Source organism: Neodiprion lecontei, chromosome 4 (genome assembly GCF_021901455.1).
Source record: "Neodiprion lecontei isolate iyNeoLeco1 chromosome 4, iyNeoLeco1.1, whole genome shotgun sequence".
Lineage (NCBI taxonomy): Eukaryota > Metazoa > Arthropoda > Insecta > Hymenoptera > Diprionidae > Neodiprion > Neodiprion lecontei.
In genome coordinates this window covers 32,690,171-32,717,603 of record NC_060263.1, presented here as the reverse complement: position 1 = coordinate 32,717,603, position 27,433 = coordinate 32,690,171, and the positions used below count along the sequence as shown (strand labels likewise).

The following is a 27,433-nucleotide window of genomic DNA, read 5'->3' as shown; positions in this document are numbered from 1 at the left end:
TATTTTAAAGCTTTGCGTTCATGGAATTCTGCAACGCAGCTAATAGGTCGTAAAATGTAACAATTTTCTTTGATGGAATGGCGTGTTTCTTGGCACGAAGTAAAATCGAGCCCTGCAGTAATCGAAGAACACTGCGGAGAAACAAATTTACTGCGACAGATAGGTCACACCAACTCCTGGTACGCTTTTTGTTCTATATGTCTCAGCTACTCTCAACCATTCTGACCCAGTCACATCTTTCGAACTTTCAGATTTTCGAAGAAATCAGTTTTTTAATGATCACTTTATTAGCGAAATCGCCATTATAGCGGTAATCGATTTTAAAGAAATTCTAACTGTGAATTCTTTGTGAAAAGATAAAATTTTGTACTCAGAAAAAATACGGGTGTACATTTAGCTTGCAAGGTACGAAAAATTAACAGCTAAAAAGAAGAAAGAAAATCGATTCAAGAAGTTGTGAAGGCAGAAAATGATCAACAGAATATGAAATATCTCTAGCTTAAAAAATTCACAGTCCACTTTTAAATCCTGGTAAAAGATTTCTTCGCACTAACTTTTTCCCCTTTTCCTGTTTTATTCGAGTTCATTATTCTCAATTTATTTGCTTATATCTCCCAAACTAAATTCCCTTCCATCTTTGTTCGACGCTGAATATTTATGCTCGCTCAAAGAACTTTCTGGGTAAATTTCATAAAAATTCATTTTGGCTAACAGTGATTGCGTGAAACCTTGCATTTACTGGAAAGCTCATGTTTTTTAAATCTTAAACTTTGCCAACCGTGATTTCAAGCTGAGACTGCCTACGATTTACTAATAAGAAACTGAAATTGAAATTGGAAAGGTTCGTGGTCAGGTCGATGATTCTAGAACGCTTCATAGACATGTGTCAAAGAATTGATGTATACACTTCGAACCAAAGTCGTATAATTGTAACTAAATCGGCACCGCTGATATTTGAAGACTGTAAGGTATTAAAACTTTTGCTTCTATCCCCGTACCTAGAGTGATATCTTATAGGCGTGATGGACAGTCCGCATCAGCAGGACTCCAAATTTCTGACACCACGAATTACTAATTCAATACCCAAGTGTCGTTTTGCCAACTGATGTTCACCTACCCTATTTATTCCCGAAATGTTAGTTCAGCGAGATTCCTACTTGGCTTTGAAGCGTCGAGTAAGATTTGTTCCAGCGAAAGCTTTCTTGGTGAGTCCAAAATATCCCATTGCCGTCAAAATATGAGTTTTGGTTTTTTTACGTCACCATATTTGCTCATTACATCGCAGCGCTATTTTAAATCATTTCTAACAACACAAGAGACGCGATAGTCTTTTAAACACGGTCAGATAAAAGACTCGAACTGATTGTGGAAATACAGTGGAGTACAAATTTTTTACACTTACGTGTATGTCAGTCAGATGATGGGGTGATTGGGAAATGATGGTCTGAAAGAAATGAAACGACGTTGGAATAAATGTTTATTCAATATTTTTATTCAGTGTACTGTTCTTTATAATTTGCTTATAATATTATGCCTTTCTAATATACAGTCTTTTATCAGCCGAGACCATTACAATTCTATTTACAGTATAACCTTACGAAGCTAGAGCATCGCACAGCAATTTCACGTATTCACTTAAAAACGTGTCTTATTTCTCATAACTCATTATCCTTATAGGACTTATCCGCTTTTCGATATTCTCTACATTATCTGTTATTTAGGACTAGAAATACTCATTTTCATCATGCTACTCCCGTAACATTCTGTTTTATCGAACCTCTCACCACCATGATTAATCACCCAATGATTTTACAAATATAAGGTAGGTATTGTATCGTATTTCAGTGGGAAAATTCATTATTAGATACACTAAAATGTATATTGTCAATAATGTTTTCTCTTAACCAATCATAACAAAGTGAACCTCTGAAACTTTTGATAAATAGAACAAAAATTTGACGATGACAAAAGGAGAGTATCGATACAAATATCATATTATCAAAAAATGTTATTGGCAAATATTATTCCTGCCAAAAAAAGTTGTTGTCTAGAATGAAACGGTACAATAGGTTTCAAATTACTAGGAAACGTATAAAACACGATGTTTCTTTCAGATACATAAGTCTTACCTAACTTCATTACAACGTTACGTGTGTAGTATTCAATGTGCAAATCAACATAATTACGTAAATATAGTTAGCTTAGCGTATTACATGAAAGAAAGAAAAAATATTCTCATCCATCCCTGATTTTTATTTACTTACATTTTTACACATTTCATTATTATCTAATCACTTTCAAATCATCGAACCGTAAATCGGGATGCATACTTATAGTCCCGTTGATTCTTAATATGGACCATTGTAACTTATACATTCAAGTACATTCTGAACTTATTAATCAAACGCGTATGCAAAAATAATCTTTCTACGAGCGAGATGAATGTCCATAACAAAGCTGCAGTTGTACTTTTTGAAAAGTAAATCTTAGGCTCACTTTGTTAACCATAACAAGATTCGAACGATGATTCGTTATAATATGACGTCTGTTTAAAATAGCTGGTTGAATGACTTTTCAATCATTCTCTATTATTTGTTTATTTATTTTTCTTCTCGGCTAAACTATAGTTTGCAGCAGCACGTAGTTATCGTCTATGTAGCGCAAATGGAAGGAAACATTTTCGAATAACGATTAATACAGTGTTAAAAAGTAAGTATCAAAATCAATAAAATCGGCCGTGGGCTCAAAATCAGTGCGATCGTTTCACCTGGCCACCCTCAGGACTGACTGGCGAGTACAGGCCGAGCTTGAGCCCTAACTCCCTTGGTTTTCTAGCGGTGTTTCTGACCGGAAACGGGCTGAATTGGATCTTTGGGCTCGGCGTCTTCTCCAGACTATGAGTGGCGCCTCTGCTAGCATGCCCGATGTTTCCCAAGCTCAGAGAAGATTTCCGGTAGTTATTCGACCCTTGGCTCGAATGATCCGCGTACTTGGCAACGTTCATTTTGTCGAGGAACTCCGGGTGGGAAACCGGTCGTTTCGTGACGTCTTCCAGACTGGGGGAAAGCTTCGAGAGGTAAGGGTTGACCGGAACGGGTAGTTTCCGTGTCGAAAACTGGTGGCTCGGTGACAGGGAATGCGACTCGCGTCTGTGAACGGTCAAATGAGTGCCAATTTCGTCTTCGCGGATCGAAGACGGCAAAGTGTAGGAACTTGATCTGTTGTAATCCGACGTTTTATGGTAGGAGTATTCCTGAGAGGAAACGTCCTGGTATTTCCTGTGGCAAAGGTCCGACTTGTTGTACGCGTAGTCGACCGTTGACTCGCCAATATCCTTCTCGGAAGAGCCTCTTTCGTCTCGCGGTAGATACTTTGCGGGGTCAGCCGTGTTTGTTTCGTAGTAGGCAGCGCCTTTGTCGAGGTTAGCTATATCCGTCTGAAAAGATCGCAGGGTGAAATCATCGCTCCGAATCTTCGGCGGTGGCTCGTCGTCGTATCTCACCCGAAATTCGAGCGTTTCCTTTGAAATGACAGCCCTCTTCGGTGAGATATCGTAGATGTGCGATGAGGCGACGGACTTGTGGTCGCTGAATTCAAAACTCGAGTCCATCGATGGCTTCTCGTATGATCGAACGGAGTACGGATTGCCCGGCGTTTTTCTCGGCGAAATTCTCGACTTGAAGTCGTACGGCTTGTAGCTGTCGTAGGGACTCCTCAATGGCGACAAGTCGAAGGACTTCTCTGCTTTCGGGGTGTAACTCAAGATTGGCGACATTCTCTCCCCGTATGTCAGCGCGTGATCGGGAGCGTAAGGGTTGGTGGAAATCACCTCGGGCGCTGACACCGGTTGCATACTCGGGTATATTTCCCCAGCTGATATCTTGTCGAGTTTCTCCAACTCCCGGTAAATGTCGATGTCACTTTTAGGCGATAGGTCCTGAAGGTTGTATTTCGGCGGTGGATATGGAATCGGCTTGTCGTTATAATCGTAGGATTTCTCCGGCTTTATTACTCCCTCTTGGATCGAGCCGAGTTCGCTCTTAGTGTCGATCGAGTCGTTCGACGACTTGTGAGAGAAGACGTTCGTCGAGATACTCGAGAGGTCTAGTCCCTCCATCTCGCTGATGTTTTGGCTAGAAGAGCCTTGTTCCTGACGCGGAAGACCCGAGGATGAAGGCCGTTCTTCGTAGTTTGCTAGCAGCTTCGAAAGTTCCTCGTTTATCTGCCTGTCGATCAGAGCCTCTCTCGTGTCCAGATAATCTCTGGACAAAGCTTCGTCCAGATCCAAATTGTCGATCTCTTCGGTATCATCGATCAGCGAAAGTTTTGAGAGCTCGTCGTTGATCTTGGCATCGAATTCGGAACCACTGGTCATCGATAGCTGGTCCAAGTCTTTGAAATTAATTCTGGCCAATTCCTCGTTAATTTCGTGTTCGTTGAGGCCGATTTTCTCAAGAATTGGACTAAATATTTTTGAAATCTCCTCGTTGATGGGGCTGATAGTTATCTCTTTCGATATTTCCTCCAAATCGGGCAGTCGCTTTTTCGCCTGACAGGTAAGAATTCTATGCAGAATCGCCGAGTTCTCCTGAATGATTTTCAGCGCTCTGTCGCTGCTTCTTCGACCGTTATCACTTTTCTTACGCGGCTTAACTTTCGTCCAGACGCCCAGCTTCGGCTCCTTATCATCATCGGTTTTCGTATTATCCGAAACCCGCGCGAGAGTATTTAAAAAGCTATCGCTGTCTTCCTGAATTTGAATTTTCGGTTCGATCACGTACTGCTTCCTAGAAACGGTCGGAATATTCATCTCAAGGTCAATCAACCGGACCTTAGAAAATCCGTTCGCTGAATCGCTAAAGGTGTCTTGCCTTCTGGCTTCCAGGCTCTTCAAATCCTGTAGAATATCGCTCGCCTTTTTGGTGAGTCCGTTCTCCGATCCCCCATCACCGGTACTTTTAATCTCGAGATGCCTCAAGTCCTCCAAAATATCGCTCGACCGTTTCTTCAGACTGTTCCTTCCGAACTCATCAGACGAAGAGGAAAGTTTCGAATCCGTAAATCTTTTGTCTAAGCTGCTAGAGCTGCGCTCAAAAGGCTTCGAGTAATCTTGACCAACTTCGTACTCGTTCGTCCTGTCTTTATTTCTCTCCAATAAACTCTTACTACTTTTGTCGTAGAAAATTGCAAGTTTTTCAAATTTTTCTCGCGGCAAAGGGGACACGGTATCCTTATCCGCATATTGATCCCTCGACTCATTCTCTTCCAGCTGCGACTCAGTCCGATAACTTTGTGAGTAGTTTATCCCATAGAAACGCGTTGTGTCTGTTTCTTCCATTTTGCATTTATCGTCCGCCAGCGACGATTCGATATCGGTTTCCTGCGATCTGTCTTTTCCCAGATTATGGCGAAAGTCATCCTTTGAACTGCCGGTGAAGTCCATTCCCTCTTCGCTTCTAATGACACGATCTTTCCTCGATTCGGAAGCTATTAATTTTCCAGATCCTTTTGAACTCGTGGACTTTTGCTCGGGTGAAGTCTCCTCACTATCAGTGGTGCTGTTCTTTTGCTTCGCAGTGCTGTACGGTGAGGGTGTCTTTTCATTCGGGCGTGCGATTGGGTAAAACGGGGAAGTCGCGGAGCAAAGATTGATCGGAGAGTCGGAGTAGGTGCCACGACCCCCTTTGCAATTTGAAGTAAATTTTATTGAATTGGCACTGATCGGCGATTGAAGATCGGAGCTAAACGATCTTTCGGAAGACTTTTTTCGATCCGGGCTGCACGAGTCGCTGGAGCTACTCGCCTCCAACTTCGGACTCAGGCTCGATTTGCCTTTCAAAGAGTCAAAGCTGATCAGGGACGGTGAACTTGATTTGGCTAAGGATGTAATTCGCATCGCTGCTTTCAGCTGAACATCCTGATCATCGGAACCGATGGAACGAAGGGTCAGGGTTTTTGACTCCGAGCTCACAGAAGAGGCGGCTGACTTCTCCGCGTGAAAATCACGCGAATCGAAGCTCACTGGAGTTCGAGGACTGGTCGTTAAGCTGGAGGTTTTCGAATCTGGACCCATGGTTTCCCCAGAGCTGCACGATTTGTCACTGCCCGGTGTCGTCGGGGTTTGGCTCAGCTCTAGGCGAACACCAACAACCGCAGCTGGACTCGTTGCCGGTTTGATTCGAACCAAGTCATTATTTCTGGTAAAATCTACGCTACTAATATTTACAGAGACTCCGTTGGACTTGTTCTGCGGTTCGTGTATCTTCATTGGAAACTCTTGCGTCTCTCTTTCGACAATCTTGATGGCAGCTGTCGAGGATGGATATTCGGCCGAGTAATTAAGCTTCTGTTCTAAGTTTATCGGAGATATTGGAACGTGTCCTATTACGTAGGATCTGGAGTAAGGCTTTGAATCGGCAACTACTTTGTTCAAATTATCGCCAATCATCCCCGGCGAGGAAGCAAGCTGAACGGTCGAAGCACCGTTACCAAAATCTGGCTCAGTTTCGGAATGTCTAGCCTCCGAATCTACGGCAACTAGATTATCGTCGTCAAAATTCGAATATTTAAGCTCAGGAGCAAAATCGTAGCGCTTTCCCATATCGGGCCTATCTATTCGCGCACTAGTATCTGCAGCTACCCTTTTATCGAATTCCAACACTTCAGGATCGTCCGATGACTCCAGGTGAGAACTAGAAAGCACTTTCAATGGAAATAAACTAGGATCAGTAAACTGATATTCGTCAAGTATCTGAACTTCAGTTTCATTTTCAACAGATACTGAGCTACTCTCACCAGCATTTGGACCACCGCTAATGGTGCTTGAAAAATCAAAACTACCTAACGTTTCGGATGGCCTTTCCACTCGCTCAACCGACGAACTATTGATCGAGTCGATGTCCGTGGCAAACACTGGCACATCATCGGTTTTCACGGAGTCCAACGATTCTCGTTCAACCTGATCTGGCGCTTCGTCAGCCAGCTTGTAACGTCCCAGTCTCTCATTATCCGTCGACAGTCTGCGGATCTGGTCGGTTATCTCAGAGATCGAAGTCTCCTCGAGGTTTGAGGGTAGCTTCAAGCTCTGCGCTCCTTTTTGCTGACCGTACGCGAAATCGTGATGGCTGGGTGATGTCTTATTGTCGGTTCCTTCCCTGCGAGGACTCTTCTCGTCGTCGGTCGCCATGACGTAGCAATCGGAATTAGAGGTGAGTTCCTCGCTGTCGACGTCGCTGAGACGATCTGGTTCGTCGCAAAGTTCCGTCGACGTGCTGTCGCTGTCACTGTCGGCATTTGCGCCAGCAGAAAGTCGCGGGGATGTTGATGTGACGACCGACATCCCCTCGCTTGTGGATTCAGCGTCGTTGCCACAAGACGGTCCTTCACCTGTGGAGCAAAACAGATCAATAATTACCCTGCAGTCATTTGATACGTAGATTCCGAGATCACGAAACGTTCAATGCGATTGCGTTACACACGTAGTGAATAAATTCGTTCACGAGGAATTCAGCCGCCCGAGATCTGGTTGCACCGATATAATTTCTAGTATCACGATTCGACTATTGCCAAGCTTTTCGAAGGATAAGCAGCCCGAAGTCCACCATCGCCTGTCGCCTCTGCAGACTGTAAGTGAATGTTGACCCTCCCGTTTGCCACACCTGCGTCAATACTCATACCTGTTGGTACCGAACAGGTGGTCGGAGGCTGACTAATGGCGAAAGTTATCAACGGAAAACGACCATGGTTCAAAGGGACGTTATCAATGAGTACTTATTCTCAAAATTCTACCGTTGGTACGGTCACATTCGGCGACGACCTTGTTACCGACCATAGGAACAAGGACTCGTAACCACCGCTGATCGTCGGGTACCTTCCTCGTGTCGGTAATACTTTACATCTCGATCAACGAAGCGAAAAACTGTTGGGAAATTTGTTATCTAATATTATTTTAGCTCGGATGATTAATGATAAGGTTCGGATGAAAAGGTAAGAAATTCCTGTTCTTCGACTTTGATATATTAGACATTTCTATGTTACAACATGCAGAATGCCGGTGATTCTGTATATTGAAAGCACAGGACGAAATTACTTTGACAAATAGGAAAATTGTAGATTCCGGCAGGAAATGATTGTTATTGGGAAAAGTTAATCTGTCAAATTATCAAAAGAATCGATATGAATGATATTTTAGGGTTACTGAAACTCGATTGACTGTGACGTAATTGAATCAGTTATGTGAAGATTGGTAAATTATTGTTTTTTCAGAGAAATGACGCAGTGTCGTAATATTTTGAATTCGTCAACAATCTAATCTTAACTGTTCTGGTTCTCAACAGAACAACGTAAAATCTTTTATCGTGCTCATGAAATAAATTCTTATAACATTTGTTAACGTAGTTATTCATAGTTAGCCCGTCGATATTTTCGATAGTCTGAATCTTTTCTACTAAACGAGAAATATTGTTATTGAAATTTCTACTGCTCATGAGACCGAGGCTTCTGTTATGCAAAGTAAGGAACTCTAGTAATTAGATTCTGGGCAAGATTTCAGCAATAAACTTTTTTCGTCGTTTTATGTTATATTGCACGTATATATTTTTAATTAATCGAATCCCACCACCAGATCTTCCAATTGAGCGAACCTCTTGTTATGATTCGAGAAAACCATAGAATTCATACCTGGAGTGTCGTCCTTGTTTTCCTTTCGCCTCTTTGTGTCCTTCCAGTGAAGAGTGACGCCTTGCCGGTCCTTTCGATTCGGATTCTTAGGACTGTGAGGAGGACCGAGTCTCACCCTGGGTGACACCGCACCATGGAGAGGACCTAGCTGTCGGGCTTTGCCGCTAACCAAGGCACTTTTTCCCACCAACAAATGGTTCATCGCCTGAGAAGTGGCCGAAGGGACGAGAGACTGTCTCGCGCACGCAGCTGTTGGAGTAATGAAAGAAGGCTTTGAGAGGTTATTTCAGAAACATAATTTAGTTATATCTCAAATCCTGATCCTTGTAAGGTTAGAATTATCCGTGAACCAATATCTCATCCGAACCCGTGGCGAACTGACGATGATTATTTTTCTGCACTTGGCACCTGACTGTTGCAAAAAAATTGAAAAAGAGAAGTGCGAAAAGTACATCGCCTCGCTGTTTGTGAAATTGTATCCCCGTGCTAAAGTCTCGGGAATTTAGATGCAGCAAACGCTAATTGGACACCTTTGATCGCCCAAGCCATTAGTTGCAACGGTAAAAGGTAACCTTTAAAGCAACCTTACGGATGGAGCGAAAATTCATCAGGCAATCCTGTGTACAGATGTCTGACTCGTATATACAGTACGCATAAGTACCCCATAAAAATGCATACACCGTTTTTCCATTCATTGAAGAAACGTAACGTTTACGATTATGGCTACGTTTAACGGACAGTTGTTAACGTTACCGGAGAGTATTATGTGAGCTTGGCGTTGCCGTTCCCTCAGCTTCGCGTACTGCTGCTTCAGCGTGCTGATGTCCAATGCAAGTCTGTCGCGATCGTTACTAGCGGCGACCGTCTGCAGTGAGCTTGACGATGAAGTTTCACGTTCTGAAACTTGGCGTATTATTCCAATGCACGAAACAATTCCAGCTATGTATAGAATCTTAGTACATTAGAGAGTTGGAACTTTTACCGATGCAAGAGCTTTGCTCGCACGGTAGCTAATTTCCGGTCATTTCCACCGTCGTCAAACTCGACGTTTTACGACGTCTAGTAGATCATTTCATCAGATTACGAGATTTTCACGCGCAGAGTTTCGCTCCGGTATTTTACGGCGGGTATATTTGCTTTCAATTCTCGTCACGACACTCGAACGACTACACTTAACAGGTACAAGTGTTTACTCAAAACTCTGAACTACTCTACTTTTATATCCGATCGTGACGAGAGATAGCCGCCATGCTGCGAGTAATCATACTCTCTGTTATTGCAAGAGACAAACTGTTGTGCTTGATAATTTGACGGGTGATATGCATGAGAACTTATCACTAAACGTGAACAAAAACTAGTATCTCGTACCTCTTCTGCTTCTGTGCGACATCCCGAACATGGCGGCAGCGACGGCGAGCCGTTCGTCCTCTTCGGTCTCGGTTTCGTCATCGTCGCTAAGTCGTCGGGCCCAGGGCGTGATGTTGTACCGATGCTTCTCACGAAGGGCGGTAACTCCAATCAGCGGCCCCGTACTCACGATCGCCTGTCACGTGCACAGACCAATCAGTACAGGTGTAAGCCGAGCCAAGTCGAATTACAACATTGGGGGTGCTTTCTGGGGTAATTTGACGTTTAAGGTAAAAGTTTTAAATGCTTTTGTAAGTCACGCGATCCGGTCTCGGACTTTTCTTCGGAGAATGAAACGAGAGCTGAGCTCATACTCCAACCTCCTCATTTCATGCTGCGAATATATTTAACAAGGGAGAAGCGAGGGACGGCCGGACGCCGTAAAAGAAGCTCGTTCATGCGGTCATTTCTGTCGGTAAAAAGAGGAAGAGAAGGAAAAAATGGAAAAGATAGCATCATTTTTTTCATTCCGCATTCTCCGAGTAACCCCGTATACGGGACATATAAATGCTAATGACGCGCAATATAGTTGACGCCAAAGTTGTCTCCGGAGCCTGGTACCCATCATTCTATGAGGAATATTAATCAAGTTCCTCACCTTCCCAGCTGCAATTTGCTGAGTTGAATCTTTTTTCTTCCGCGTGCTGAGACAGCCGCCAAGCATATTTCACTCAAAATCACGCGGGTGAAATAGATTAGAATTAAAATTAGATGAAAATGAAGGTAATGAGAACGATTTTAGGTAGCCAGGCGTTACAGGCAGACTTGTTGTCTAACGAAGGGCTTGAAAATTACTCTGATCGTTATTTGTATTTATGTTATTATTTATATTTACTTTCCTCATTTTCCCGATAGCTTTTCTACCTTCTGACTCAATTGCAGACTCTTCGTAACTGTAAAATCAATTTAAACGTCTAGAAGGTATGACACAAGTATTTTATAAAAGTGATTTTAACCTTCTGCATGAAATATTCAACCCGATATAGAGTTAGGGGAAAACTTGAAATGCAATGACGCACAGCGAAGCAGTATTAAGTTGAAAAAATAAGCACGGATGTTAAGACGAAGTAACAATATAACCTTTATGAGATTGTTAGTGTCGGTGAATTCCAGCATCTCTCTTGTCAGCACCCCCATTATGCTGTAGAATTCATCGGCTGAAGTTACGGTCATTATCCGACTGAAAATAACAATTTATTATTCATTGTAAGAATAAGGGTCAATTTCTCAAATATCATATTGTGACATTGCATAAGATTTTCCGCAACAGACGTACTCGGCTAGTCCTTCCCAGATGGCGAGAGCGGTTCGCAGCAAGACTTCGTCACCCTCCAGAAAGATAAGATCCCAGACTCGAAGCACGGCCTCCTGGGGTAAGCAATGACAGAAGAGGGTGAGGAACCACTGCATCGTGAAGACATTGGTTAAGGGTGGCTCGTAGCTGCTTCCTGGAATAGTATTTCTCGCTGTTAGTCACTAAATCGAAACAGCGTGAGGAAATCACCAATTAATGCCCCTCGCTTTCTTGTCAAAGATACATTCATCCTGAACACATGTGGGTGCAAAATATATTAAATTCCAAGTAGGATGTTAGCGGAGACTATGTACATACCTACGGATATAACTTAAAAGGAAATTTTCTCTTGAGCTTTGTGAGCCTCAAGGGAAATTTTTTTCATCATGTCGTTGTAAGTTGAACGATTTCCGTGAGACTTTATAAGTCTTGAATAAAGAAAACGTACAGAGGGAATGCTTTTTGCGGAATCGCATCATTCGTGACGATACTTCATTGGAATTTATAATGGCTATTAGAAAACAACAATGTTAATGAAAGCTATGCATGATATTACGTGTGTTCTAATTTTTTCAAAAGAATGCACGTAGTTCTCTTTTGAATACACGTTAACTTTGTTATAAAAAATAACTCTCTTCCAAATATTCATTAAACTGAAATAATATCGAATGAAAAAAGACATAAAAACAATGACGGATACCTTGCTTCAGCACTTGTTTTAGGCTATACCAGATAGCATCTCAAAAATGTGTAATTCTCGCTGGTAATAATGGCGTCAACATATAAGGGGAATTCGCGTCGAACCCTTAACGGATCACTTGAAAATTCATTAAACTGCTACACATTTTCTTGGTATATATATCCCACTTTTGACACCAATTTAACAAGCTTGACGTACACTATGACAATTACGCCCTACTGTCTTTAAACTATAAAAAATGTTGACAAGCTGAAGGTACATCAGATAACCAATATTACCAGTCGCTTTATCCTTGGCGTCACTCTGCAATGTTTCTAGATGACGGGAGAGCTTCGGCAACCGCATACGAAGAAGGTCACGAAAAACAGCCATATCTACGGAGAGTCCTCGAAGGTTATCTGCAAAGTAACCCTCCGGTAGAACACCTTCGATCAGATAAATCATGACCTTGACCGAAGCCGCCTCCGCACGGTCCATGACCTGGAGTACCAGAGCAGCCAGTACATTCAGTCCCTGGCAGTATCCAACTGACTTATTCCAGCGTGCGAATCCAAGAAGGACTCGTCGAAGCACTGCCTGATTGTCGCGTCCTGCTGCGCCACAGAACAGACTGCAGCCTGTCCTATGAAGGTCCTATACAGATGGGTGAAAATAGAGATTTCGTTTTTCCGTCCTTAGATCTCATTCGAAGATGAGACTCGAAGAGGCCGTCTATATTTGTCCTGCTATCAAGACAAAAATCTTCGACTCAGATACGCTGAGACAGGAATTCTGCTGATTTGGTTTTTCAATTAGCCTGTATATGTAGCAAAGTTCTCTGAGGTAGGTTGACTAAAGAACCAGAGGCGATACGGCACGTGACGGAAAGAAGAGTCCATGCTCAAAGCTCAAGAGAAGACGGCCCGGTATTCATGTGTGTTTTAATCGTATAAGAGAGTCAATTTAACGCTGACCGATAACTCGAGTGGATTTTCGAAACGCGACATTCTAGTTTACCTTACTCGTGTATTTCAGATTACTCACGCATTTTCCCGTATTTTACATTGTTTGTATCTGACGCTGATTAGACCCGGTGCCGATAATTTTTCAGCACAACCTGTCACGCATTTCCATAATTTTGTCAAACCACGTTACATATCACGAATATAGCAATCAACTTACGATCTTCACAGTATACCCATAGAATATTAAACAGGATAGAATCCGTTCCGCCGAACGATAGATCACGGCTTCCCTACATAAAACACGAAAGATTCGTGGCTTGTCGTCCTAAAACAACAGGCTCCTCTTGTATTTAGTACCGCTGTAACGCTGAACGCAACGTTCAAGGTGGCAGATGATTATCGCGCATATAAATTCGCTCAAGTTCCTGCTACCTCAGGCATAATACGGGCATGGATTGATCTTAAAGTTATGCAGCATGCGGCGTTGCTTAGCCGGCAATTAATCACGCGATAATCAAACGCCGTATTATCGAGAAGGGATTCAGTGTCGCGCGTTAACTAAATTGGCAGTTGTACTAGAAACTGCAGGAATTGGCGGTACGTAGCAGATAGCAACGCGGGGATCCGGGGGTGAACACCCCAAGAACTAGGAGGAGAGCCTCACCCTCGGGTAGGCGGCCGGGAACGAGTGCCAACGGATAGATAGGCCAATGTGCAGGACGGTAATGGGATTATTGGAAGGCTTCCAGGCAGTTCGCCAGCTGGCAGAGACTACAATCGATACTAGATTGAGCACCGTACACCGGATGCGTTCAAACACTTCACAAGTGTCGGTGCGTCCTCTTATAAAGTGTAATTTTGAAACGGTCCGACGCGGATGCCCCTGTCTCCAATGATTCTATTTCAAAGCTGTTGACCGCTTCATACTGTACAGAAAGCCTGCCCAATTACTTGCCCGGGTAATCATAGAGATCATTTCCCTCGAGTGTTGCTTTGATCAGTACCATCTGATACGCTTAATCTGAGTCCTACTGGCATTCCCTTATCCCTCTGAATCATCCCTACGATGCCATTTGGTTTATTGGTTTTGACATATGTTGCGGCGTGAAATCACGTTGACAGACAGTGATAACAGTTGGTTTTCCAACCAGACGAGGTTACAATAAGCTGTGGAATGTCAATTGAAAACCTGATCGAGTAACCCGTGATCAAAATCATGAAAACGAAAATGTATTGCACATAGTCAGAGCCGCGGAGGGTGATGAGATCCGCAAACTGTACAGGCAGATGAACGTGCGTAGCTTGAAAGCTCAAGAACGTGATCAGGCGAGAAGATAACTGGTCAACGTTTACCCACCTTGACGATCTGTATACCGAGCTCCTCATCGTCTGGATTGCTCCACTCGTTGAAGCAGAGCTTTTCCGCCTGTCGCCAATCAACTCCACGCTGTTGAAGATGTCGTTCAGAAAGCGTCAGCCACAACTGTGAACATGGGAAGCTCCCGTTAGTAAAATCCTCTAAAGTAAGATGCGCTGCAAAATCGCAAATAGTGAAATCCTATGTTGATTGAACACATCTGCGTGTAGAATAATTTTTCATCATCTCAAAATCATGATACCTTTTCCAGTGTTACTTGAACAGAGTGTTAAATTGGAAAGATTTAGAAGAGAAAGACTCTCAATGTCAATCGCATTACAGGTGAAAAATGTAGTACGGCAACAACGATCGAGGTGTTTCCTATATTTATCGCTCAAGTTTTGTATAAGTCCCAAATTGTTATTGACTTTCTACAAAATTCTATTCCCTGGGGGAAATCACCGAACTCAATAGACGCTGCGATGTCTGCCAACGATTGATCGCGAAGAGGTTAGAAAATATTTCTCCAGCACGCCTCGTTCACCTCGTTCACGGCAGGTGTTGGCGATGAACTCGCTTGTCCGAGAAAATGTTTTTAATGGCAAAATAAGCTGTTCGAATATCTTTTGCAAATATCGACAGTACAAAGTGTCGCTAGCGAAGTAAACCTTCTACAGTTACGAACGATAATCAAATCGCCAACACCGATAACCCCTAATAGTTCGATGGCTATAGCCTCGCGAAGTTTAACGCTGCAGCAGTTTAATTTAAAATAAAACCGTGGAAACATTTCTCCAGCACTGCGTGGGGGTAGTGAAATTAATGGGAAATAGAAAAAAGGACAGTATCAGGACAAATGTATTTTCACTATTACTCGAAGTTGTTGTGAAATTGTGGATCATTAGAATGTCTAACATCCAGTGCGGTACTCACTCTTTTTCTGAATTCCGGCGGAATGCCACCAGGGAGTCGAGCCACCATCTTCATGGCGTCTAGCCATTGGGTGAACCCACTTTCCCCCGGCTGGGGTGCCACACTGAACCTCATCTTCGTGTCTTCACCTAGGAGCATATAAGCATTAAGGATATAAGATAACTCGCGTAGATCGTATCGTTAAAGCACTTCGGTCAGCCTTAATGTATTATTTGCTGAGATTCCAATCACGCTAACTTCACAAAAAAGTGCGCGTCCCTCTCTCTCGAAGCCTTGATCGCAGGAGGAATAAAGCCATAAAGTTGACCAGACCAAGCATTGATATCGTCAGGAGAAAAAATATCATCGCGTAACTATGTGCATACATGTGCCGAGTGCCACACTGCGCACACACACACGTTCGGCTTTACAGCTCTCTTTCTCCAGTCGGTGATATTACGTTCTCTTGGTCGATAAGCCGGAAAGTTTCGAGGTCGTCACATGTTATTTCAGTTTCCCGATGCATCTGCTGCACTCATCTGGACTATACCTTTGAAAACAATCACCTTCAGAGTACTTGCGTATACGAGACACGTCAAACTCGCAAAAGCCCCACTACCAGAGTGAAATGAGTAAATTTCGACAGATTTAAAGCGTTGAACCGAGTGAAATGTTCGTCATCGGAGTTGAGTAAGGAACTTCTAAAATTTCATACAAATTCCGCAACGTTTTCACGTCCAAGAATTTCTTTCTGTTGAGCAGAGCCCAAAATTCCAAGATAGATGTACGATCTTCGTACGTCATTGAGAACGGTAGTTTGTGGTCGAAAATGCATAAGCAGTGTAAAAAGAAAATTGGCAACATTGGAAAATCAATATTTCACTACATCATCACGATTTGTTAAAATGTTGGTCTCTCGTGGCTTTGAGAGTAATCTGTCCCAATTCCGCACATAAGATGACAAACAAAGATTTTCAATTAGGAAACACGAGAAGGTTGAAGCAGTTCTAGGTCTCAAGATACCAACAGACTTCAACCGTGCCTCGTTTCAACTTACGTTGAGGGTTTCACCCACGCGCTTTGACCCTTGTTCGAAGTCTCTTTGTTAAAATTCGATTTTATTCACCCCCCACGAATTCCCGTGCGACCCGATGGACGTACGCCTTGGCAAGATGATCGGTTCTGCGAAACCTTTCGACCACCATCTTAACTTGTCGCGCATGTCAATGTGCCTGACAACCTCTGGCGGAAGTTGAAAGGTAGAAAAAAATTAGCTTCACGTACGTATGTCAACGTATCTAACAGCCGCCGACATACATTACGTAATCATTGGATTATTTTCTGAGTCAACAACGACAGACGTGTGGAATAGTAGATATTCTCCAGTACCTAGTGTCCGTGTCGTTATTCAACCACTTGTCGCGATTGTACGAACACATACGACTTAAAATTAATTGAAATCCACTGCAGGTGAGCTGATTCTGGCTTGAATATTCTTGGTAATACCGTGCCGGTACGAGAAGAAGTTAACGATTTCATCAGTACAGCTCGTCATTCGCCCACGCGAAACCCCGCTTCTCATGCGAAAAGGATTCGAATTGCTGCCATGCCGCTTGGGGGGAAGAGCCAGGAGCGGGTGAAAGTGGGGTAGTTTAAGAATCGATATCTGACCGCGATCAATTATTTATTTCGGTTTCTCGAACCATAAGACTCTTCCGTCTCCCCAATGTGAACGCGGTATGGTGTCGGTTGAAAATTTCATCGTTGAACGAATATGTACAAATTGACTTATGCGTAACTTCACCAGTATAAAAACGACGATATTTCTAGAATCCCGAACTTTCGTCAGAAGTCGAACGAAGGTTCTGTACGCACACATATCGCCCGAATTCCCATGTCCAGCGACGGTGATGATCTTTTCCCACGGCACGAATAAAATTGACAGCGTAACAATAGTGGAGACGGTGGTCAAAAAACGATGTCATATAAACAGTGAAAGGTATGGTTAGTTGATGTTAATTAAATGCGTGTGGCGTAGTGTTATGTTAGGAAGGTGACACGAGCCAATCCGGTGGTACCCAGCACCGGAAATGACGCGGCAATCGCGAAGAATTATTTATCACCGTCCACCGGGGTAACTAACTTCCACCGGCAGGCTCTAAATTAGTTCGTTATGTTAGTCCGCTTAATCGCGACGGAATGCGAAACGTACTTCTTTTGCTTGTAACCCTCGTGACGTCCAATTTAGCCAATTTTTGCGGTAGCAATGGTCCCGGAAGATCGATGTTCGTTTGTCGTAATGCGAGTCTCGCTAATCTCGCTGAAGTACCGAGGTACACTTACCGGATCAAATTCGTCAACTCGAATATACGGGATATCCCAGAAGGTACGTTCACGGAATTTCATCAGCTAAAATCCCTGAGTTTCGTCAACTGCTCAGTCAACAACATCGAAGGCTTTGCATTCAGGGGTCTTTTGAATCTAAAAATCCTCAACTTGTCCAGAAACGCCTTAACGACGATTGGAACGAACGTATTCTCCGGATTGAAGAGTTTGGAAAAACTTGATCTTGCCAATAATATGATCCGATCTATCGAGGAAGGAAGTTTCACCAACGTATCAAATATCGGGCTGCTGGATCTACGATATAATGACTTAACGCGTATAGACGTTGCAATTCTCCGCCCACTCTCGGCGGCCTCCACCCTCGATTTACGGTTCAATAAACTGCGATGCGTTTCATTGAGCGTTTTTAACGTAACAAGAGTGAAGTGGATTTACATTGGAGACAATCCATGGAACAAGACATGCTGGTCCGAATTAACTCAGTGCCTTTACAACTTTGGTATTTACTACGGAAGAAATCTGGCTTTCGACTCACTCACGGAGGACAGGCTGTCCTGGAAGGTCTCTGATCGAAATGGACGCGAACCTCTGTCGAAGGAGCTGGCTGAAGAACAAGCAAACATTGTCAAAGAGGCTGAGGGGTGGAAGAAATTCTACGAATCAATTCTTCAAGAACTTGCTGACGAACAGCAGAGACTCGAGGATATTGCCATGGCTGCAAAATATTCTGAAGAAATTTTGTCGCAAGAAACAAATGCCGAAGAGAACTCTGATTCCGGGTGGCTGCAGTATGGACGTAACTTCATTGTGTGGATTCTTGGTGTGTGCAAGATAATACCTTTCGTATAGAAGTCCAGTGAAATGAACCGTTCCTTTTTCACTGCCACTTTTTTTTTCTATTTCTTAACTTTTATTTCTTAACCTTAATCGTGCTGATATTAGTTTTTAATTATCTCCGCCTCAGAGTTACACAAATCATTTTCATTGCGTTATACTTTGGGTATACTCGATTGTACGGTTAGCTCTTTTAGCATTTTAAGCTTATCTAGCATAAAACACAACTGTAACGTTTGATATCGAGCTTACAGCAAGCTCGGAAATTTCTCCGGATTGTCATTTGTCTTTTCTACGATGAACTGAAAGCATCGCAATTTTCAAATATATCATATAATCTATTGTGTTCGGATTCTGCTGAACCTCTTCCAATTTGAAAAAGCAGTGCGTGAAGCACTTACAATTAGACATGCAAGTTTGACCAATGAGTGGTAGAAGTAAGACTAATTCCTAATTAAATAAAAGTAAGAAGTTATCGAATCTTACACGTGTGCTTACTATAATCGATCGGTGGTAAACGGCGAAGAAAATACCAGTGTGATATTACAGTAATATTATATTTGTGCATACGTAATACGGAATTAGGTGTATGTAAAGTACTAAAAATTAACTAGTCAGATGCGTAGTTTATATGAAATTATAAATTCTCGTATTTCACAATCGGGAGAAATGAAAATCTAATTACCTTATCGTCCTGGGAATCCGCATAATCTTTGTTACAACTTGGCTTTTCAACTCAGAGTTCCATTACACCTTAATGAGTGTGGCGGTTACCGCTCATATTGAATTGAATTATTTAAATTAGCACGTTTGCTCAAACATGTTTGACCATCTTTTAACAGCACCATTTTTTGCGTTTAAAACTGCATCCTCTAAACATCCAAAAAATCAATTTCTCTATATAGATAATTATTTTGCACAAGTCATTTCCGAATAAAAAATTCAGCATTTCAAACTGTTCACTTTTTCAAAGCACACTGTAGAAAACGCAAAATAAAATATTTTTGAATTAGAGATAATGATTAGCAGGTAAATAAATCCACCTACGCAATCCATTGGAGATCTCTTGAAGTTGAAGAATCGATCCAAGCTTCAACAAAAATACGATTTATTATTTATTCAGAATAGCGCTCACATCAATATTCACCGACTCAACTAAATAAAAAGTAAAAGACTCAAGCTTTCCCGATTACAATATGCATAAAATGGATTACGTGTGAAAATTCGTATAATGCTCAGTACGTCAATGATAATCAAATTCCGCTCCTTCTTTCTCCATCAGAGCGTCGGCCAAAAGCTGAATATTTAGAACTGTAAAGAATTTTCTATCTTCTCCTAATTTTCATTGTACTTATACGTTTTTATAATTAAAATCTCTCTAATTCTGCGATGATCCTTTTTTACATTACACATCTTCTTACCGTCGAAACGGTTCACGAGTGATTTTTTTTTTTACTTTCAAAAACGATTATAACCCATCCTAATATATACTTCACTCTGCTATATGCAGTTCACGGATATCAGTTGTTAATTTACGGTGTGGTTTGAGAATTGTGTAAAATATTAGTCACGTGTTTCTGACGTCGGTAAGATAAATTTCTGCCAAGTTTATTCACAGTTGATTGAAATCTCTTATGGAACACCCGATGGCTTCGTAAAACGATTTATTACCAGAAAGATGGAGGTGACTTGCACCCACACGCCGGCAAGAGTAAATAAATATAGCCCGAATGGAGGGCAGAATGAAGGTGGCTAAGCTTTTTCGTTCGAAAGAGTCGTTTCCCTTCAAGTCACTTCAACCATAGAATCTCTTACAATTGAAAGACAAGTGAGGATGCCTCAGAGGATCTGAAATGAGGTTCTTGCTCTATGGAAACAAGTAATTTAAGCTGATCGAATCTGAATGTTTTCGATGCGTTTGTAAATTTATTCGTTATTAAACAGTTTTCATGGACACGGTACAAACACAGAATTCTGAAGAAATAAATTTGAATCATTTTTCCACTACATCGTTTTGAAAAACAATGAATGCAAATCACTTAAATACGTTATAAGGTTTCCTATATATATGGTCATCAGATTTACGCAAATTTTCTCGTATGTATGTGCATAAAATTTATGCTTTTACAGTGCCTTCTATTAGGTCTTAATAAATTACTGAAGCAGGGCTCGAGTTGCTGACCTCTACCGCTTCAATTACAGGCTTATACCGGATACGTGTGCCAAGTGACAGCGTGTGAGCATCTATACTATATTCGAGGGTCAGGAGCTCCATAATTATATATGTGCGTTGTCGCAAAAGAAGAGATAAGTCCGTCAATGGCTAATCAAGTCAAACTGTAAACAGCAGGGGCGACAGCAGCTGTGCCATGCCTGCATTATATCTGGTTCGCTGTAACCTGTGCGATCGTATTACATGTTTTGGGTACATCGACGCACAATTATTAACATTTTCAATGACATTGTTATTACACCATTTTTCATCCCTACCTTTGCTTGCAGCACTAGCGGCATTCGCAGCTCCTGACGCGAGGCTTTTCAGGGAGTTGAAGAATCCGCTCATCCTCCCTTATCTTCTTCCGTCCTTCATCTTCATCTTCATCTTTCGGGTCTTCATCATGCAGGTACAATTTCTGTACCTCTACCTTAACCGTTCTCGTGTCTCATGGTTGCAGGACACAATTCGTTGCACTCACTTGTGAAAATTTAAGCCTCTCTGAAATTTCATTGCTACCGTTCCTTTTCTCCACATCACGCATCTTAGAGTCAATTTATTTTCAAACTGTTCGGTGACCCATCGATGTAACGCGATCGAAGTAACGCTCAGTCGAAATTTTCATCGCCATATATTGACAAGCATTCACATATCAGAAATGGAATTTGAATCGATTCTGTAGTGATCTTGAGAATTCGGAGTGTGAATTTCTTCCTTATATCACGATCTTCAGCACAGAATGGAAGAAAATAATTTAGACCAGAAATATGTACGTGAAAAAACGGAGATGCAATTTAACGCAAAAGTACGTAAAATGAAACAATGGGTGAAATGAGGTTCAGCCCCCGAAGGAAAGGCAGTACAAAGACCGGAAAACAAACTCCGACATTACTGATACATTCTTCTTTAGTTCGTTGTGTTTGCCGGCAAAGTATAAACGATAGAATAGCTGGTTGCGAGTATGAAAGCAGGAAGAACATTATTCCATACTTGTTTCCACTGTCGTCAGGATGACACATGTCTGACTAGAGATCCGGACAGAGTAACGCATTTATAGCGCCGGGGGGCAAATGTTTGGTCAAGTAAGTGAGACAGAAATCGAATGTTAATACCTAACTTTCAGAGTACCAAAAGGGAAGAGATGAAACGATATTATTTGCATCAAAAAATTGTCGTATTTGCTAATTGAGTTGATTTTTTTAGATAATAAAACAATTGATATGTTTCCATGACGGTGTAGATCTTACATTTACATTTAGTCATCCAAATCGCGGAACGAGGAACCTTTCACCTTATTCCAAATCTACAAGTCATAGTGTCAAGGTGTCAGATTTTACGGAGCAAAGAAATGAATAGAATATTTCCGACGAACGGAAATGACAGCCCTTCATTTCTGCACGTATATACCATCCTACGTATGTACGCAATAATTGACAGCATAGAGTGCGACCGTAGTATATATTGCATATTTAACTCTGTGATATGGATTTCCGATAAACTGCGTTGCAGTTGGTGGTCCTCGTTGCGAATGAACCTTAAAAAACTGGCATAATACGTCTGCAGGTATTTTTGTACCAAAGCCGATCAAGTTCCTGTTCAAGTTCAGGAATTTAAAGTCGAATTTCGAAGCCATACACCAAGATAACAGTTCTCCGGATTCCTTGGCTTCATTTTGAACTTGTGAATTTCATCCCGAAAATACGTGGATTAGATTTTGTAATCCGATAATCAGGTTTGTTTCAGCGAAAAACGATTCCGTCAATCCAATATATCTGCTAATGACAGGTGTAGGTAATAGCCTGCGACACCACCTGGTCACTGCGTCAATTCCCATGCCCCGTTCCAAAACATTGTGACTGGCCTTATCTCCAGCCGAACAACATATAGGCACGAACGCGACGTGAATTGATGATTACAGAAAAATCACAAGCGCGAGCATTACGTCACCGTTGGAGTACGAGGCGAAGGTAAAAGGATCCTGGCTATCCTCAGGCAGGCGTAAACAGCGTAGCGTCACCCTGTTTGCATACAGATGAAGGGTAAATATCGTTAGACTCGCTACTCGACGGGTGCATGAAAATAGACTACAAATCAAATGACTGGCCGTACATCGGTGTGCTCCATTTTCCATCACCTACACTCACACGGCGCTACCAAGCTTTCGGACAGAGGTAAAATTTTCATTTCCTCAAATATCACGCGCTCCGGGGACGCGTAGTTAGTACTCGGTAGAAGTTGAAAAAAGAAAGTCGAGAAGGTCATTTATTTCAATTAAGGCACGGAAGGCGCGCGCTTATGTGCTCGGCTGTAATGTGGTTCGGAATTAATTCACAAGGTTCACGTGCTACTGAACCGTGATTTCCCACATTCGACAGCTATAGTCAGAGCATTTCCGGACCTCTCATGATCCTTTCAGCCGCCCGTAATCTAGCCCTCCTCGTTTCGCTTTCATTTCAAGATAAGCCGTAAGTCGCGCTCCCTGCTTACCGAAATTCCTCCAATTACAGCGCGGTTGTGAGGCAGCAAAATCGTAGGATGACTATACACCACGAGTTTTATTGAATCTACCGACCATCTAGATACCGTTCAATCAATCCCACTCAAGTTTCTTCAATAAGATCTCATTCTCCTCGGTGGAGAAGTTTTAAAACGGTGCATGTAGCAAAATTTCAAGCGCTTGAACCTGTTATTTCCACCAAAATGGTTATCAGACGTTAATATTCACGCTGCTGTGAGCGTCCATAGCTAATTGAATAATTCAAAGCCGCAAGGACGAGGGGCAGGGTGACTCGGGAGTATTTCATTCCTCGAGGCCAGAGACACGTTTCGTGTCGAGAAATACGAACTCAACTCCCTATAGTCAGCTACTCGTAGAATAATGTAGTCTAGAGTTTACCCGAACGATCTTACCGCTTCGGTATTAGGTGAAACCCACTGAAACCTTGATCATAAATGTAATTTGTAAGCTTTTGATGTATGAATAGATGACGAACCACGATTGGACAAGCAGTGAACGGCGGCTAAATGCGGAAGGACACTGATCATGCACGTTGTACACGGATTCACACAGAAAATACGTTTCCACTGAATTGGCTGAAAGTTTCGCGTTATCCCTGCTGACTTTGGGCAGCATGAACATCTCTGTAAAACACGATCCCTGTGCAGGTCGGTTACGAGAACGAAAGACTTGTGAGTATTTTTTATCCCGCACGGCCGCGATACGGCTGAACCGAATCACTCGAGATTCTTCTCTCCCTCGAACAAAGGCCTGACCCTCTTCTTCCGGCGAACTACGGCGAACTCGACGATTCCTGGCCGAACCTGGCAAGTTCATTGAATCAGCTGACCCTGGCAACGTGCCTCGAAGGGATGCGCGTGCGCCCTTTTCGGCAGGGGTGCCGTGCCTTCTGTTTGCTCGCCCCGTTAGTGGCAGACACTGAGGACACCCTGCTCGCGTTCTTCTTCCAAGCTTCGACCCCCTCTGCACCTTCTGAATGGCGTCTGCGCCCGACTTCCCTCGTCGCTATGGAAGCTTTCAAAAATTCAGGGAACAAGCTTTCGCGACTCTACCCTCGCGACGTGAATCAAACTCGCTACGAGCTATCAGCACGTGGGTATCAGCGGTCTGCTGTTTCGATGACTCACTGGGTTCTGAAATTATAGGCCGTCAGAATGCCCACGTAGACGAATAACACAAAATTTATCACTCAAACCTCGGAATTTTCTGGTAAAAGAGGAAATTAAAAAAACATTCACTGGAGCAAATTAGCACTGGAGTAATCTGCGGAAGTCGAGCTTATGCCTGAGTTAGCATTGTTGATGATCTCCGATTTTTGCTGAGGTTGAAAGGGGGGACAGGTGAGGGGGGTCAAAAGGCGCAGTCGAATTTGCTACAGGGTGAGACAAGACCCGTGAGGGGTCTTTAGCTCGAGGAGAAACGTGGCGAGAGAGGTGCGAATTCAGTGGTGCCATGGCTTTAGGAAGTCTGGTTGAACCTCGTGTAGAAGTAGGCGCGCAAGCGCCTCAAAGATGTACGCGTCGTTCAGGGCGTCGCGCGGGGGCGTCGTGGAAGCGACGAACCATAATTATTGATCAGTGCACCACCGCTTGCGACAACAACTGCGACTCTCTAGTCACTACGACGAAGCCAGCTCGCGTGCCCGTTGGCATCTAGGGGAACAAGGACACCCCGGGAACTTTGGGCGCCTCTTTATCGCACTTATCTCATTGAACATCTTCCCCCATTTCGCAGGTGTATCTTGCGTGGCGATCCTGCGGTCGATGGGTCGATATTCGCCAAGTACGATCGTGTATGAACCTCGATTGATCCTTACTGTTAGCCACGAGATGTATGCGTGGCCCCTCATAGCCGCAGTCTCACAGGTGGAAACGATACGCTTCGACTTTTCTGAAACAGCCATGTGGTTCAAGATGCGCACACTCCTACAACGCGAACAATTTACTGCAGTATCGAACCTATAACCCGATGTAGCAATTACACTTATTGTTAAACACAGGACGTTAAAACGTAATGCAAAGAAGATATACGTTTTTTTTTTTTATTTAATGTTAAAATTTCGCCTCGACCATGACTCCGATACATAACCGATTGAAAAAGATATTCACGAAATAGACAGTTAACATCACTAGACCTTCAGTGAAATCATATATTGTATAATATAGGAGCCGAAATTGATTAGTACCATTTTGGCGATCGTTTTCAGCTATAGGTACAAATGTGGATTGGTCTGTAAGATTTTCCCCTTTCTTGATAACAACCTTGCAGGCTAATTAAATGACGAATAGAATATTTTAATTAATGCGGTTGTTTTAAAATTACAATCTCACATGTTAGATATTCCATATTCATTTCACAAAAACAAATTTCGCACAAGGAATCGTAGATTCAAATGAGTCGAGAAAAAAAAATTCCGTACAAATACTGTCTGAAACGGACTGGTTCGTGAATGATTTCGACGCCGAAACAAAATACAAGCTGAGAATCAGAAATTCCAATGGGAGTACTACCAATCAGTGAGCGAAAATGTTGTCCATTTGTTCAATTGATATTTATTCGTTCATTTATTTCGATTTCGATTTTCTCGGGGCTTGACAAGTTCAAAGGCGGTCCTCCCAAACCACTGTTGACCCCCATAGTGCAACATTCACGCGCTATTGTGGAAGTTTATAATTATAAGATCAGCTGCGTTTTGCCTAGCTTTGGCAAGAGCAATATCTGTTGGCGACGCATACCAATGCATAGACAGAAAACAACAGCTGTAACTAGTGCTTCATGACCTATAATTTCGTAATCGACCATTGCTATAGACCATTATTGCCCCATGTGATTATTAAGTTATAATCCAATGTTTAACGCGATCTCAACCTGAGAATGTGTAAAAGATTAAAAAGTGTACTCAATAGCGGTACAGTTTGGATGAGCATTACTTGAAACCATATGTAATAACAGAGAGGTATGGTAAGGCGAGGGGGTGTACGACCGCTATAGATCAGCTAGAGATTAGTAAAGGGACAGAATGTATTATAATACTACGATGTGTGTGTGTGTGTGTGTGAATGAATCCAAATACGCTAATCTCACGCACACTACAGCGAGTGGTCAACAAGACAATACCATCTAAGGTTCTCAAAATCCCCGCGAGAGCAAGCGAGAGGAGAATACGGAGAAGAATCCAAAACCAGATTAGTATTAGTCGAAACTCGGAAGAGTTAACACGTGAGTCTTTTTGACAGTAGCTCGTTATGTGTGCGAGAGTGAAACAGTGAACTGTGTGAACATGGGGCTATCAACTCGACGAATCGAACCTCATAATGATCGATTTTATTATTAAATGACGTTGGATCGTGTTTCTAATATACTGGTGATCGAGTAATTAGATGCGAAAGCAGAACTGGGTAGAGCCGGTTGGGGATTCTCGCGCTGGCCTTCCCGGAGCCTCATGGTTGAGGTTTTGACCCGGGGTGGTTGACACTTTGGGAAACCAAAGTGGTTATTGCAGTCCGCGGATCAAGAAGAACACTTGAAAATAAATAACAAATCACACAAAATTGGTGTAGCCGCGTGGGATGGCCTTGCCGGGGTAGCTAAGCTACCTCGGGGTGGTTTCCGTGTCGGGAAACCGGCGCGGCTTGCAGCCCCTGGTTAAAACAGTACAGGTACTGACCGATGATTTCGGTTGAGATGGTACCTGTACACGTCATCCTGGGGCTTACTCCGGTTCTGCTCGCGACGAGATCCGTGTTGAACGGATAACCGTTAGAAATTTACCCAAGTTGACACAAGCGTTGAATAATTACTGATTGATTGAATGTAAAGACTGTTAAAATAGACCCTGAAGTACAGTTTCATATCTGGTGGCCATATTATTGATCGTTAAATCGACCCCGAACCCACTATTATTGTTTTGAGTCTATCGAGAAGGGTGACTGTGAGACTTATAGCTAGTGCAAAAGGAAATTTGGGTACTCGTAGTACCCGGCTGTGAGGTCTGTCATTAACAATATCATTTCGCAATATTTCTTCGTACTATTGTTTGCAAAACTTTTGAGTACAAAATAGGTATCAGTGTGAGTTATTAAATCCTTGTACGAGTGTCGAGAAACAAACAGAATGCTATCAGAACAGAACATCTTTAATTTACCAAATATGATGATTAAATGTAGCGAAAGAAACGTTTTGTCATTTGAAATAAATTCAATTTCACATATTTGGTAAAGTCAAAGA

The 27,433-nt window shown here is 42.6% G+C and overlaps 2 protein-coding genes across 8 annotated transcripts in view; one reads left to right on the top strand and one right to left on the bottom strand.

Annotated features, from left to right (window-relative positions):
- Positions 1-1,470: 1,470 nt before the first annotated feature.
- Positions 1,471-27,433, bottom strand: part of LOC107218956 — a 32,479-nt gene continuing 6,516 nt past the window's right edge. For 2 of the 7 annotated variants that reach the window (XM_046736660.1, XM_046736661.1), the window contains 9 exons: positions 15,315-15,442; positions 14,382-14,507; positions 12,359-12,713; positions 11,363-11,534; positions 11,167-11,266; positions 10,048-10,222; positions 9,433-9,582; positions 8,680-8,928; positions 1,471-7,386 (listed from right to left, as the gene is read on the bottom strand). In XM_046736660.1, the coding sequence (XP_046592616.1) occupies positions 2,750-7,386; positions 8,680-8,928; positions 9,433-9,582; positions 10,048-10,222; positions 11,167-11,266; positions 11,363-11,534; positions 12,359-12,713; positions 14,382-14,507; positions 15,315-15,442 (6,092 nt within the window). In that variant the 3' untranslated portion in view covers positions 1,471-2,749. Of the gene's footprint in view, positions 7,387-8,679; positions 8,929-9,432; positions 9,583-10,047; positions 10,223-11,166; positions 11,267-11,362; positions 11,535-12,358; positions 12,714-14,381; positions 14,508-15,314; positions 15,443-19,520; positions 19,564-20,963; positions 21,416-21,678; positions 21,920-23,681; positions 24,133-27,433 lie in introns of those variants that run through there. The other 5 variants (XM_046736665.1, XM_046736662.1, XM_046736664.1 and 2 more) reach the window with 5 other exon arrangements.
- LOC107218958 (leucine-rich repeat and immunoglobulin-like domain-containing nogo receptor-interacting protein 1) lies at positions 17,155-20,548 on the top strand. Its single transcript, XM_046736666.1, has one exon. It carries the CDS (start codon positions 17,493-17,495, stop codon positions 18,486-18,488), a length of 996 nt encoding a protein of 331 aa, XP_046592622.1. The 5' UTR covers positions 17,155-17,492; the 3' UTR covers positions 18,489-20,548.